Below are 13581 nucleotides of genomic sequence, written 5' to 3'. Positions count from 1 at the left end.
CCGCACACTGCACAAACCAATTGGTTCCTATTCTGTGTGAGGTCATGTTTATGTGACCCCGTTCCGAACATGACTGTTTCCTCTGACTCAGGTGTGTTACAAGGCAACTGGTTAAAAATGTCAATGCTGGAAATGGAAAATAAGCCATATATATTTATTTATTTATTTATTTATTTTATTTATTTATTTGGAAACTTTTATATACCGGTATTAGTGGGGACATCATACCGGTTCACATATTAACAGAAGGTTTAGAAATACATTTCAACAGGGAAGGCGAACTGGGCAGGGGGTTAACCTAGGGCAGTAAGGAAAATAGATTAAACAACAAGAAATCAACAAGAGGTAATAACAAGAAGACAACAATGTACAATGTGATTAAATTCCTTAATATAAGGAAAAGGGCGGTCACTTAGGGGGTGTGAGCAATAGAGGGAAGGGAGGATCTATTCTGTGTAGGCTTGGTTGAACAGGAATGTTTTTTAGTTTCTTTTTGAATTTGATATATATATATATATATATATATATATATATATATGTGTACAGGTGCCATTTTGAGCAGTACTTTATATTGGAAAAGCAGAGTATAAATGCAAAATCAAATCAAAATGTGATTTTTTGAAGTCTTACCATGTTTGTGGTGGGTGAGTTTTAATGAGAGTAGTGCCCTCTCTTATGCTGTCTCATATTGGAATGTGCCTGACCTGGAAACTGGCAAAAGTAAAAAATTCAGCTGATGGAATGTTCTGTATGTGGCTGTAAGCTACACCAGTCACGGCAGGGGCCAAGAGAAGCATGTCTCAGATCCCATTTGGACCTGCCCCTTTTCCCTCTGCTGTTCTTAAACTGCAACTGAAAAGGACAGATTAATCCGTTGGTTGGTACAATCCCCTGGTGACACTGTGACAAATGAATCCATCGCCACGCACCACTGGGTTAATGCAATTTAAAGCGATATGTCACAGAATGCGGTGCAGCACATCGTGCCAAATATGAATTCAATCAGGTGGGAGAGTGGAGGAAAAAAAATATATAACCTGATTCCGAGAAGAGAGCTGCCAAAAGTGAAATTTTCAATAAAGTCCGTAGTTTGCAGGATATTTTTTGACAGTACAGTGTTATCACATGCTATTTCCCCTTTTCTGATCCATCACTCCCATACCAGGAGACACACACACATGTAATTTATATGGATGTACTGCATTGTGGACCACAGGAGAAGGTGTATTATCAGAAATGCAACTAAGTAAATTGCATTAATTCAACAGTTAATATATGTATCTTTAATGTAGAGTCTAGGATGAACAAGAAGGATGAAATCCTTTGCAGGGCCTTAGTGCTATAATCTTAAGGCATGATCTTGGGATACAGGTTTTCTTGAAGGGGATCTAAAAATGGCATGGCTTTTAAGTAGGTGTAGTAGTTTGGTGGGTGTCTGTTGCATTCTGTGAGAATTCTCTGACATCATCCTCAGAGACAAGTGCAGGCCAACCCAGAACCTAGCACAGATACCTGAGTCCAGACAATATCATAAAGAGATTCATGTCTCAAAAGAGTAATTGTAACACTGAAAGTATCACGTTAAGGAAACATTATATGTATAGTGAAATGAGCCACTGAACCAGCAAAACATTATAGGGAGAGATATTCAGATACTGATCCGCCTGATAAATCAGACTTATCTGGCTAAGTGGCTGCCGCTGAATATCCGGCTATACCACTTAGACAGAAAAGTCACTTATCCGGGTAAATATTTAGCCATATAATCAGTCAGTGGGTGGGCAGTGGGCATAACTAGGTGGCACTATCTGTCCAGCTAACTTAGCTGGATAAGTAGCAACATTGAGCCTTATCTGGTTAAGTTATCCGGATAAGTTAGATGTAGCCCATAACAGATCTAAAGTTATATTAGAGAGTTTTGGGAGTTTTGTTGGGTGCTCAAACATACTAAATCGTTTCTAAGGTGCTGGAGATACTAGCAGGCCCAATAAAATCCTGGAGATTTGATGGGAGAGGCCACCTGGAATTTTCCAGTGGCTTTACAATGGGAAAAAAATGTAACCACAAAGCTCTATATAAGTCTTTCCAGAAGTAATGCCACAACATAATAGGATGTGATCATATAAACAAATCAGACCATTATAGAACATCCACGATCCTAATGTTTAATATTCAGTAACTCAACGAGTAAAATAGGCAATCTTTAAACATTAGAGCAGAGTAGGGTATAAAATTCTGCAGGAAACAAACTGCTCCATGGAAGCTCTATGGATAGAAATCCCATGTGTGATGGAGCAGAGTATAGCAGTGGGGATTTACTACCATCCACCCGATCTGATGGTGAAATGCCAGCAATGATTAGACAGGCTCCCACGTGTGAAAATACAATAATAATAAATTTCAATTACCTCAGTATTGATTGGGTGAATGTCTCATTGGGGCATGTCAAGAAGGTTAAGTTCTTAGATGCCATATGTTATTTCTTTGTGTAGTAATTGGTCCTACAATCAAAAAAGGGAGTGATATTTTAGATCTTGTTCTCAGTGGAATGCCGGATCTTTTGAAAAGGAAATAGTGTTGGAGTCACTGGATAATAGCGACCATAATGCAGTCAAATTTGAAATAATCACTGGAGGGAGAATAATAAATAAAACTACTGCAGCAACACATGACTTTAAAAAGGGCGACTATGATAAAATGAGGAAACTAAAAGGAGCAGTTACAAGGCATAAAAATCCATTTTGGAAGCCAAGATTAAATTATTTCAGATTTAAAAAGGTAAAAAGAAGAGCAATCTTCTGCCACAATGGTTAAAAGGTGTTGTGGAAGAGGCTATTAAAGCCAAAAAGGAATTCTTTAAAAAATGTAACGCGGGATCTAATGAGGAAAATAGAAAGGCACATTAAGTACTGGCAGGTAAAACTTAAAATACAAAGGTGTGTAAGTACTGGCAGGTAAGATGTAAAATACAAAGGCGCATAAGTACTGGCAGGTAAGATGTAAAATACAAAGGCGCGTAAGTACTGACAGGTAAGATGTAAAATACAAAGGCGCGTAAGTACTGGCAGGTAAGATGTAAAATACAAAGGCGCGTAAGTAATGGAAGGTAAGATGTAAAATACAAAGGCGCGTAAGTAATGGAAGGTAAGATGTAAAATACAAAGGCGCGTAAGTACTGGCAGGTAAGATGTAAAATACAAAGGCGCGTAAGTACTGGCAGGTAAGATGTAAAATACAAAGGCGCGTAAGTACTGGCAGGTAAGATGTAAAATACAAAGGCGCGTAAGTAATGGAAGGTAAGATGTAAAATAGAAAGGCGTGTAAGTACTGGCAGGTAAGATGTAAAATACAAAGGCGCGTAAGTACTGGCAGGTAAGATGTAAAATACAAAGGCGCGTAAGTAATGGAAGGTAAGATGTAAAATACAAAGGCGTGTAAGTACTGGCAGGTAAGATGTAAAATAGAAAGGCGCGTAAGTACTGGAAGGTAAGATGTAAAATACAAAGGCGCGTAAGTAATGGAAGGTAAGATGTAAAATAGAAAGGCGCGTAAGTACTGGCAGGTAAGATGTAAAATACAAAGGCGCGTAAGTACTGGCAGGTAAGATGTAAAATACAAAGGCGCGTAAGTACTGGCAGGTAAGATGTAAAATACAAAGGCGTGTAAGTACTGGCAGGTAAGATGTAAAATACAAAGGCGCGTAAGTAATGGAAGGTAAGATGTAAAATACAAAGGCGTGTAAGTACTGGCAGGTAAGATGTAAAATAGAAAGGCGTGTAAGTACTGGAAGGTAAGATGTAAAATACAAAGGCGCGTAAGTAATGGAAGGTAAGATGTAAAATAGAAAGGCGCGTAAGTACTGGCAGGTAAGATGTAAAATACAAAGGCGTGTAAGTACTGGCAGGTAAGATGTAAAATACAAAGGCGTGTAAGTAATGGAAGGTAAGATGTAAAATACAAAGGCGCGTAAGTACTGATAGGTACTAGTAGGGCAGGCCAAGAAAGAATTTGAGGAGAGACTTGTCAAAGAAGCAAAAGGTAATAATAAAAGCTTTTTCAAGTACATTAAACACAGCAATCCTGTGAGGGGCCATTATATGACTAGGAGGTAAAAGGAGCACTGAATTCTTTTCTTCGGTCTTTACTGTGGAGCTTTACATAGAGAATTTGAAGGTCTCACCCCTGAATTTTGTCTTTGGCACTCCTCTTTAAGTTAATGCACCTTCAGCACTGAGTAGTGGGGTCGTTTGCTGTTCTGAGATAACATTTGTTTTGGATTTTGTTTTGTTTTTTGTTTTTAGTCTAAAATAATTCACACAAAAAAAAAATAAATAAAAATATTATAAGCCAGCCGACACAAACATTTCTTAGTGTTCAGTCAGTGAAAGAAAACAGACTCTGCTTAGCCTGTAACATGAAACGTACCAGGCCTAACACCCCTGGGCAGCAGTACCACTCTAATCAGACTCCCTAATATTTGTGCCAGCAGGAAGCGATTACTCAGGAAATGCCTACGCCCATGGACCATACTCCAGCTACGGCGAAGCCTGGCGGTTCCCCAACTCCAGCCTGCTGAGTAAGTGACCTTTCATTTCACTGGAGGGATGACCAGGACCCAGAAGAAGTTACGAGTGCCCCTTAGAAAAATCTGCCAGTTGAGTATTAGCCAACGACACAGCACTGTTTTGAGGTGCAAGCTCCTTGTTTAGTTACCTTTGCCTGCCCCCAGCCCCAGCTAAAAGTCGGAACATGTTCAGTCTAGAGTAAAGCTCCCACAGGCCTTTAGCTGCCTGTGCCCCATTATAATCCTGCCTGTGTGAGTCTGGAAGCGCTTTCCACACAACCAGAGAGGCTGACGCAAACAGCTTGAGCGTTAGAACTGTGCACACACTTTGCTAACGCTCAAGCGAAGTTGGAAAAATTTCCAGATGCGGTAGACTAATGGTTTGCTAATGCATTAGGAGTTAGAAAAAAAAAAGCACACACACACACCCGAAAATGTACGCACAGAAGAGACTTAGTGCACAGGAAACCAAGTTTGTGCATGGAATATAAGCATGAAAAACGATTTCAGGTGAATATTCAAAGGAGTTACATGTGTAAGTGCAACATATTATCATAGCAATCTTCAAAATCCATTTGCACATGTAAAGTGCACTTATGGGGGTAAACCTACGGATAAGTCAATTGTACATATTGTAGCAATTTTCAAAAGCCCACTTACATGGGTAAAGTCCATTTACAGGTGTAAAACCTATTTTTAAACGTGTAAATACTTTTGAAAATCAGGCCCTTTGTGCGCATAAACCATGTTTTCCACACATAAAATATGATTTATACGCACAAAAAATGTGTTCTACGCATAGTTAACAGCAGAAAGATAGGAGAAGATCTTTTGTTGCGCACCTAACTTGTGCACATAAAAAATGTTTTCAGTCCGAGAGCTTTTTTGTGCGTATAAATCATATTTTATGTGCAGAAAGCATGTTTTCTATGCATAAAATCCTGACTACAGGTTCTGGCGTTGGAACTCAAGCTTCCACCCATAGACTACCATTAGCCCTGGAAACTTTATTCCACCTGGGACCAGGAGTAAAATTTCCAGCATTAGGAAAACACGAGTTGAGCCTGTCACAAGGAGTGGCGGGGTTCAAAAGTCCCACTGCCACTCCTTGTGGCCTTGGGCAATTCACTTTACCCTCCGTTGCTTCAGGTACACACTTACAGGGCATTCGTTATTTTGTGATGCGCCGGTATCGCGGCGGTATTATTAAAATTAGGGGAAGGAGAGGAGTGGGGGCGGAGTTATCTCTCGGCAGCATTGCGGGCAATAATGTTTTTCACATTATCGCCGGCAGCACCGCGGGAAATAACTACGCCTTTTCCCGTGGTGCTATGGGGGTGATAGTGTGCGGGGCGGCTGCACCGCAGCGGGCAAAACCTCACCGCCATGATGCGGCCGACTGCCCACTATTTTCACGACTCATCATTCCGCTATAATTACAGCAGAATGATTAATCTAGGGGTTAGTACCTGATTCACTAAGACAGTAACTCTTAAATAGGCTCACAGGCACACGTGTGGGCGCGTACATCAACCCACATCCAGAGACAGGTCCATTTTATAACCTACACGCTTATATGTGCGCATGTTATAAATTTAGGCTGGATGCGCGTATGTATGCACGCGATTTTAAATGGAGGCGCACAAATCCTGCATCAACTGCGTAAGTGGCTGAATTTTATCAGGGACGCACACCAATGTCATTTGCCATTTTTCCAGTTCGTTCTCAGTTTTGGAATAGGACTTGTAAACTCCCATAATTTAATAGCTTCCCTTCATACTTAACACACCAAGGGCTTGCCTACATTTTTTTTTTTGTTTTAAAAGTTACATGCCATCCATAGCAGAAGTAAATTTACGTGGCAGGGGACACCCGCGCACAAGGATGCGTAAGTATTTATGCGCACATTTCTTGGCTTATGCCCCGACACACTCACACCCTGTCCAGACTCCAGACCAAGCCCATGCTCTGTCCCTTTTTGGAAACTTTTTACTTGTGCATCCTTGGAGGCCTTTTAAAATCTGCTTGACACGCACCACCCCGACTTGTGTGAGTATCTCACGGTTTTGGCACACGCAGGGCTTTTAAAATTCGCCTATACGAGTTTTTCCCATAGACACACAATGAGAGAAAAGCCTTAATGCATCTGGGCCTTAGATTGTAAACCCTCTGGGGATAGGAAAATACCTTTAGTACCTGAAAGTAGTCTCCTCTGAAGGGCCAAAAAGCAGAATATAAAAATACATAAGAAACCTCTCTGCATCGGTGGGTAACAGTTAATGCCTTCATTTGCATGTGACCTCCATGCAAGGGCACTAAGCAGGACACACAGTTTAATATGGACACTGTTTATTTATTTATTTTATCATTTACAAATATTTATTAGTCACTTTACAGATTTCAATAATTCGCCCAAAGTGATGTACAAAATTAAAGCATTAAAACAAATTACTATACATAAAAACTAAACTAAATTAAAACATAATTCTACAAGATAAAACATCCTCGTAACTAGACCATCTAGTTATCATCAATAAAATAATCTCCAGTCATCCAAACCAGCTCAGTCCAAACCATATAGGTGTTTCTTCTCCACCATCATCCTGCTCCCCAGAAATCATCAACCAGATTTATAATTTCCTATGAAACTTCATCAGTTCTTTCTCTTCTCTGATCTCATTCCATCATACTGGGGCTACTGAAGGAAAAGCTCGATTCTGCACTCTATGATGATTCACTGGAGGGAGCTGCAGCATTAAAGTGCTGACTCGATGTTAAACGGTGATGAGAGCGTGTACCAACTCAACCGCTTAGATAACTGCTGAGAACAAAACCCCCCCCCTCAGAATCTTGAAGGCCACAAACAAACATTGAAGCTTATAACGTAATTTAATTAGTAGCCAGTGTAGCCTCCTCAGAAGGGGGAGCTACAGCCTCCCTCCTAGATCTCCCAGACAAAGTTCTGCACCTGCAGCTTCCTTAACACCCTCCCAGGTAAGTCCAAGTAGAGAGCACTGCAATACTCCTAGCTGCATTGGGAGTAACGTGCACACAAAAAATGTTCTTATAACTGAGGGTAAAACTGGGCGTTCTGCTGAGCGCACTTTAAAGCATCGGCCTGACAGTCAGCTTTCAGCACGGTAAGGGGCTTTATGGCGACTGTACAGGGTATGGAGTGAGGACGTCAAGGTGGATGCCTCTTATACCATTAGGGGTAGATTATAAAAGACCTACCTGCGCCGGGCCTATTTTCAAAGGCCCAGCCACGCGCGTAAAGCCCTGGGACGCGTGTAAGTCCCGGGGTTTCGGGAAAGGGGAGGGGGCGGGGAGGGGGCGGTCCGGAGGGCATGGTTAGAGGCGCCCGGCACAGCATCCATTTGCTGCTGTGCCGGGGGAATCGCGTGCCGGCAAGGTGCCGGCGTGCGCAAACTGCGCCTGCCCCGAGGCAGGTGCAAAAGATAAAATAAACATTGGGGGAGGGGGGGGCTAGGTTAGGGCTAGGGGGCAGGAAGCTTAGGGGGAAGGGAGGTTAGTGTGTGGGTTGGGAAGTTCCCTCCCAGTCCGCTCCAATTTCGGAGCGGACTGGGAGGGAACTGAGGAAGGCCGTGGGCGTCGGCATGCCAGCTTGTCAAAATGATTAGAGGTGCTAAACTCAACCCAAATTACCCCTCCCTGGACACAGTGAAAGAGTTTGCAGCACCCGCAGACCTGGTACTTATGCACCGCAGAGACCTGGGTTAATTCCCCAGGTCAGGTTTTCTCCTTCCCGGTTTGGCTGGGGCTGGGGTACGCTGCCAGGGCAACATTTTCAGCCCCTGGGGTGGGAACGGAAGGTGGAGGGGAAACAGTCCCAGTCACTGTGCGACGGCAACTTGAAGCGGCTGAGTTCAGGGTTCGGGAAGGATTCGCAATGCAGGGCCCCTGCCTAAGCGCCGTCACTGCAGTAACTGGACGAAAGCAAGTTTGGGAGCAGATTATAAAAATAGGGGGGAAAGAAATTCCCAGGACGTTGCAAATGTAGGCTCATGTGGCACCAGATCCTGGCTCCGTTTCCAATGGAGCTGGGAACCCTAAGGAGCAGGAGAAAGCTGCTGGGTCCAAAAAAAAAAAAAAATCAAAACATAGAGGATAAATTTATTTCAAAACAGCAACAATAATTAGATAATTCGGTTTTGAGCTAAAAGAAACACCGTCATTAAGATATTCATTCCAAATTTTATTCTGTTCCAAAGGAGAGCCATTCTTGTTTTAAAGGTTTCTGAGAGCTTCCCTTAGGGAGCCAAACATCTCAGTATGAGCCTGAGTAGAGCAGGTGCAGTCCTAACCCCCCTCACTATCCCACGCAGGCCTCTCAATGATCCAGGTGAAGCAGGAACATTGGTCACGCCATGTCAGAAGAGCTTCAGGGAAGAAGAGTTTTAGAAAGCACAGAGACTGCTAGGAAGAAAGGCTTACGTCTTTAATTCTAAAATAATTTTTTAAAAAGTTATGGGACAATGTAAGTAAATATATTAGCAGGAAAAAAAAAAAGAAAGGATACCTCAGAAGAAGACCAAAGAAGGAAGCAACAAGAGCAGATGCATGTTTTGTTTTGGTGGGTATTACTGCTTTAAAATCAAGGAAGTCCTTTATTTCTTTCCATAGAGTGACTAAAAAGGCTGTGTAATGGTTATATGGGAGGACTTCAAGAACATTAATTAAAAACTGACCATTAGTCTGAGCTGCTAATAGGATTTCTAGATGCACAGATGTATGAACATCAGAACTAACGATGTGTGTCTAAAACACTTGAAAGAAAGATGGACAAGCATGTTACTATGATACTGGGTAAGACAACGCTTACAACGAAAACGAAATGAGTAGGTTCGCACCTCGGTTAATCTTTCACGACTCCACCTGCAAGATTATTAACTTATTATTAACCGGCGGTGTCCTAACATGTTGCAAATGCTGTTTAGGCAGGATAATATTTCCATCCAGTGACGTGTTTTGTTACTGAATTTTTTCAGGTTCTCCATTCTACTACAGCTCCACATCAAGGGCCGCTGCACCTCCTACTGCGGCTGCAGCCTACGACCACCTGTAGTTACCGGGGAAACTGTGGGGAGCAACTGCACCATGCAAGAGGGAAGTTGGAGTCAGGCTGAGTCAGGCCTAAAGAGTTTTAAATAAGAGAATCTTTATTTATTACACACCATTTAAAATGAAGTTACTGCGTGGTTCATGTAGTGAAGCACGGAAGACATGACAACCTTGGTAATGGCGACAATGTCCTGGGAGACTACTAAAACAAGAGAAACTTTATTTAAATCTTTATGGAGTTGAAATACACACCACTAGTATTTCCTGCACCAGACAATATATGACTATGTATTCAAAGACCTGGTAAACTCAGACACTTTAGCAGGATAGAAATGGACTTCTCCTAAGAAGGCAACACATAATGTAAACAGCCAGGTCTGCCTTTCTCAGTGGAAAGCACTAACTGATGCAACCAGCTTTGTCTTCCCATCGTCAAAATAGTTTAATGATTTTTGTGATTAAGACAGACAAAATATTGAAAGGGGAGAGGGGGAGCATTAATTGAATTCTTTATTTCAGTGATACCCTCAAAGAAGGGTAGCCAAATCTCCTGTTTTTGGACGGACAGTTAATATTTTACCCAGTTTTATACAATGTATTATACTGCAGTGGAGCTTTTAGACATGACCCTCAAACACCCACCCTGTATGCTTAAAAATGCTTTTCAAATTGCTTTTGACAGTTGGCTACCCTACCTCAGAACTCTCTTCTTTTTTTGGGCCAATGGTGTTAACGAAGGGCCAACTGGTCTTGAGGCTAGGGCTGACTCTAACTTAGTACAGGCAATGATCCATGTTGGATTTTCCCACCTGCCTGTATAGTAAATTAGTTGTCAGCTTGGTCAGTTGACAAGCAACACCCGTTTCCTGGAGCTGGCAAGGTAGACCCATGTTTCCTGTTGGAGGCCTTGCCTGTAATATAACTGCATGGGCCAGTGACTGGGAAGGGGCACCCTGTCTCCAAGAAGCTCCACCAAGTGCATTGCCTTTCCAAAACAGAGTCCCCTCTGGGAATCAGGTCTCCTGCCTGTACGTTGTCTTCTGCACCTCTGTTTGCGGGTCACTTTAAAGGTCTGTGTTTAGAAGAACAAGAGGTTACATGTGTGACCTTATCTAGCTTAACGTGAAATGACCAGCTGTGGTGACAACCAAACCAAGCATATCTGAAAGTGTGTGCTACTGTATATAGGTCCAGTCAGGTTTCATTGAGATTGTGTATGTGTATATACACACACATATATATTAATTATATAAATATTGTAAAGGAACTAAGGCGGGGGCAGTTGATCCAATCACTCCCAGTGATCATGTGGGGACACATGAAGGAACTGTTTTGTTTTTTATTTTCCATTGTGTTGAATTGTCTCCACCTCCTTTTCAATGCTTTTAAAGAATGTGAAACCTGCAATAAAACAATCTTGGGGTTTTAAATATTTTGTTGGGAGATTCAACATTTTAAATTAAACCAAATTCTGTTTCTGTTCTTGCTCTCCAATAATACTTCTAAAAGTTAAGCAGTGCTATCCACCACCATCTTAGAAAAGAGGGCAGGTGGGATGAAGTAACAGTGTTTGGAAAGCTTAAGGTGAACTCTGAGCTCCTGTACAACTGCACTGGAGATCTACCAGATGTGGGCCAGAGCATGTTATAAACTGGTTCCATTTCAGCCAGTCCTGGCTTTGGATCTATGGCCTTGCTCTACTTTAATCAGAAAGCTTGGAATTTCAAGTCTACAGATTCAATGGGATGCATTACCAGATGGCTCCAGGTCTTCAGGAAAGGCTGAGCCACTCCTGGTTTTGCTCCCTCTTGCTTCTATAGACTTGTTGTTGCAATTTCTCTAAGAACAGCTGGGCTACAAGCCCATAAATGCAATGGGGCAAAACCAGGACTGGCGCCGCCTGTTCTTGATGACCTGGAACCAACTGGTAACCCAGTCGGGGACTCATCCAATCAGATGAAATGAGTACATGAACTGGTGACCCAACCCACAAATGAGTGGTAAGATGAAGCCCCTTCAAGATAATCAAGACTAGAACACTGGGGCAGTTGGCTGCTGACTGCTGGCATTTCCTAAACTTCCAGCAAGTTTCCAGTTTTGGGCGTGGCATCAACTGAATATTGGGATTCTATAGTAGAAGAGTCCAGGATTTTTTCAGCGTTCGTGATAGGGACTTGCAGCAGTCTTTAATATTCATGGTGTGGTTGGAAATGACAGAATATGTTTTTTTTTAAGAAAGTAAATAATGCTAATCACAAGAAAAGCCCATTGTTTGCTTATTTGGCTGCATATTTTGGCTACCAGTGTCCACATTATGAAGCCGGCACTGATATCAGAAAGGCCAGAAAAAGGGGCGTGAAGCAGTGTTAGGAGATTCTATCGAACATGGACCTAGAGCCTGTAAAACTTGGTTGGAGCATAAGGAAGTCTTTTGGGCTTCCTTGTTCTTCTAAGTTTAGTATTTTTATTATTGTTAAACTCTGACAGAGAAAGTTGAAAGAGCAGGGTCTTGACCGACTGGAGGCAGTCCAGAGAAGGGCAACCTAAAAGATGCAAATTCTGTACCCAAAGCCCTTTGAGATGAATCTTAAGGGCCTCAGGACATATACACCAGAGGAGAGGAGCGAGAGGCGGCATTGGAGGGCACGGTGGAGACATTTAAATAACTCAGAAGTTTAAATCAGGCACAAAAAGCAAACGTGCTTTTCAGAGAAGAGGAATTCCTAGAGCAGAAGTTCATGATAAGAGGGGACAGAAAACATGTCTTCATGGAACGGGTGGTAAATGCATGGAACATCCTCCCAGTGCAGGTGAAAACTGTAGCAGAACTTTAAAAAGCCTGGGCTAAGCATAGAGGATTGTTAACGGTGAAGAACTAAACGAAGGAAAATATACAGATCAACTGGAGTCTACAGCATTGCAACAGGAAGTAAACGGGGCAGTCTAGGCGGGCCCTATGGCCCCCATCTATAATCGCATGCTGTGTTTCTGTCTTATTTCTAGTTTACGTCCCTTGGGTGGCATCCAAAACGGATTTATCGGTCTCCCCTGGTCCTTGCCACATTTTTCTGCGAGGACCTCTTAAATCCTGCTTGCCTCCCTTTCAGCTACGGCTGCTCCTGCCACCCAGGGCACGGTTGGCATTTTAGCTGTTTTAAACCAGGTCACGGCACATAAAGAATATTGTTCCAGGACAGGCAGAAGCAGGCTTTCCTGTCCCCCAGCGTCAGCGCAGAGAAATCTTTTCTAGGAGGGCAGTGCTACGAAAACACCGGTGGAATTCATGAGAAGGAAACAATCTGAATTTCCTGACATATTCCCAATAGCTCCACTCCGCACTCCCCCCCCCGCCACCAAAAGTGTAAAATTACACCAAACCTAAAGCACTGCCATTTCCTGCCCAGCTAACTTTAGTGCTCATTCGTTGCCCTTTACATCAAAACTCCATTACCTTTTGCTTTGACTCAGTAGCTCTCAGAGTTTCTAGGATATGCAATACTGCATAATCTAGAGAGAATATTGCACAGCCAAGAGAAAAGGGGGAGGGGGTGGGATACGAAGAGAGCTTTCACTAATTGAGAAACCAAAACGCCGCTGCGCATCCTCAGGTCACATCTTCTCATGTGCCGCCTAGTTTATATTCTTAGCATCTTTTAGTCATGAAGCTTTTTGTATTCAAAGGTGGACATCACGTGTGCAGTATAACTACAGATTCTCTCCATTTCACACACTATTTCCCTTCCCAGCAGGCAGCTGCGTGAAACCATTTCCAAGATTTCAACCTTTTCCATGTCAGTCGCTGTGGCAAATTCATTAGTATCTGCAGCGTGGGCTCTTCCAGCACCAAGATATTCATTTCTGGCCTCTCAAGCTCTCTGCAGAATTATATCATCACTCGGGTTGCCACCTCAGCCAGGACAACCCAGGGAGGTCGA

The 13581-nt window shown here is 42.6% G+C and overlaps 1 protein-coding gene across 12 annotated transcripts in view; it reads left to right on the top strand.

Moving 5' to 3' along the window:
* Nucleotides 1-11128, top strand: part of PAX8 (paired box 8) — a 103893-nt gene extending 92765 nt beyond the window's left edge. For 7 of the 12 annotated variants that reach the window (XM_029604255.1, XM_029604253.1, XM_029604250.1 and 4 more), the window contains 2 exons: nucleotides 4487-4576; nucleotides 9574-11128. In XM_029604255.1, coding sequence (XP_029460115.1) covers nucleotides 4487-4576; nucleotides 9574-9650 — 167 coding nt within the window. In that variant the 3' untranslated portion in view covers nucleotides 9651-11128. The remainder of the gene's footprint in view (nucleotides 1-4486; nucleotides 4577-9573) is intronic. The other 5 variants (XM_029604260.1, XM_029604254.1, XM_029604259.1 and 2 more) reach the window with 1 other exon arrangement.
* Nucleotides 11129-13581: the final 2453 nt, after the last annotated feature.

This window comes from Rhinatrema bivittatum, chromosome 5, assembly GCF_901001135.1.
Source record: "Rhinatrema bivittatum chromosome 5, aRhiBiv1.1, whole genome shotgun sequence".
Lineage (NCBI taxonomy): Eukaryota > Metazoa > Chordata > Amphibia > Gymnophiona > Rhinatrematidae > Rhinatrema > Rhinatrema bivittatum.
The sequence above is the reverse complement of the archived record's forward strand: the minus strand, read 5'-3'. Positions and strand labels throughout refer to the sequence as shown.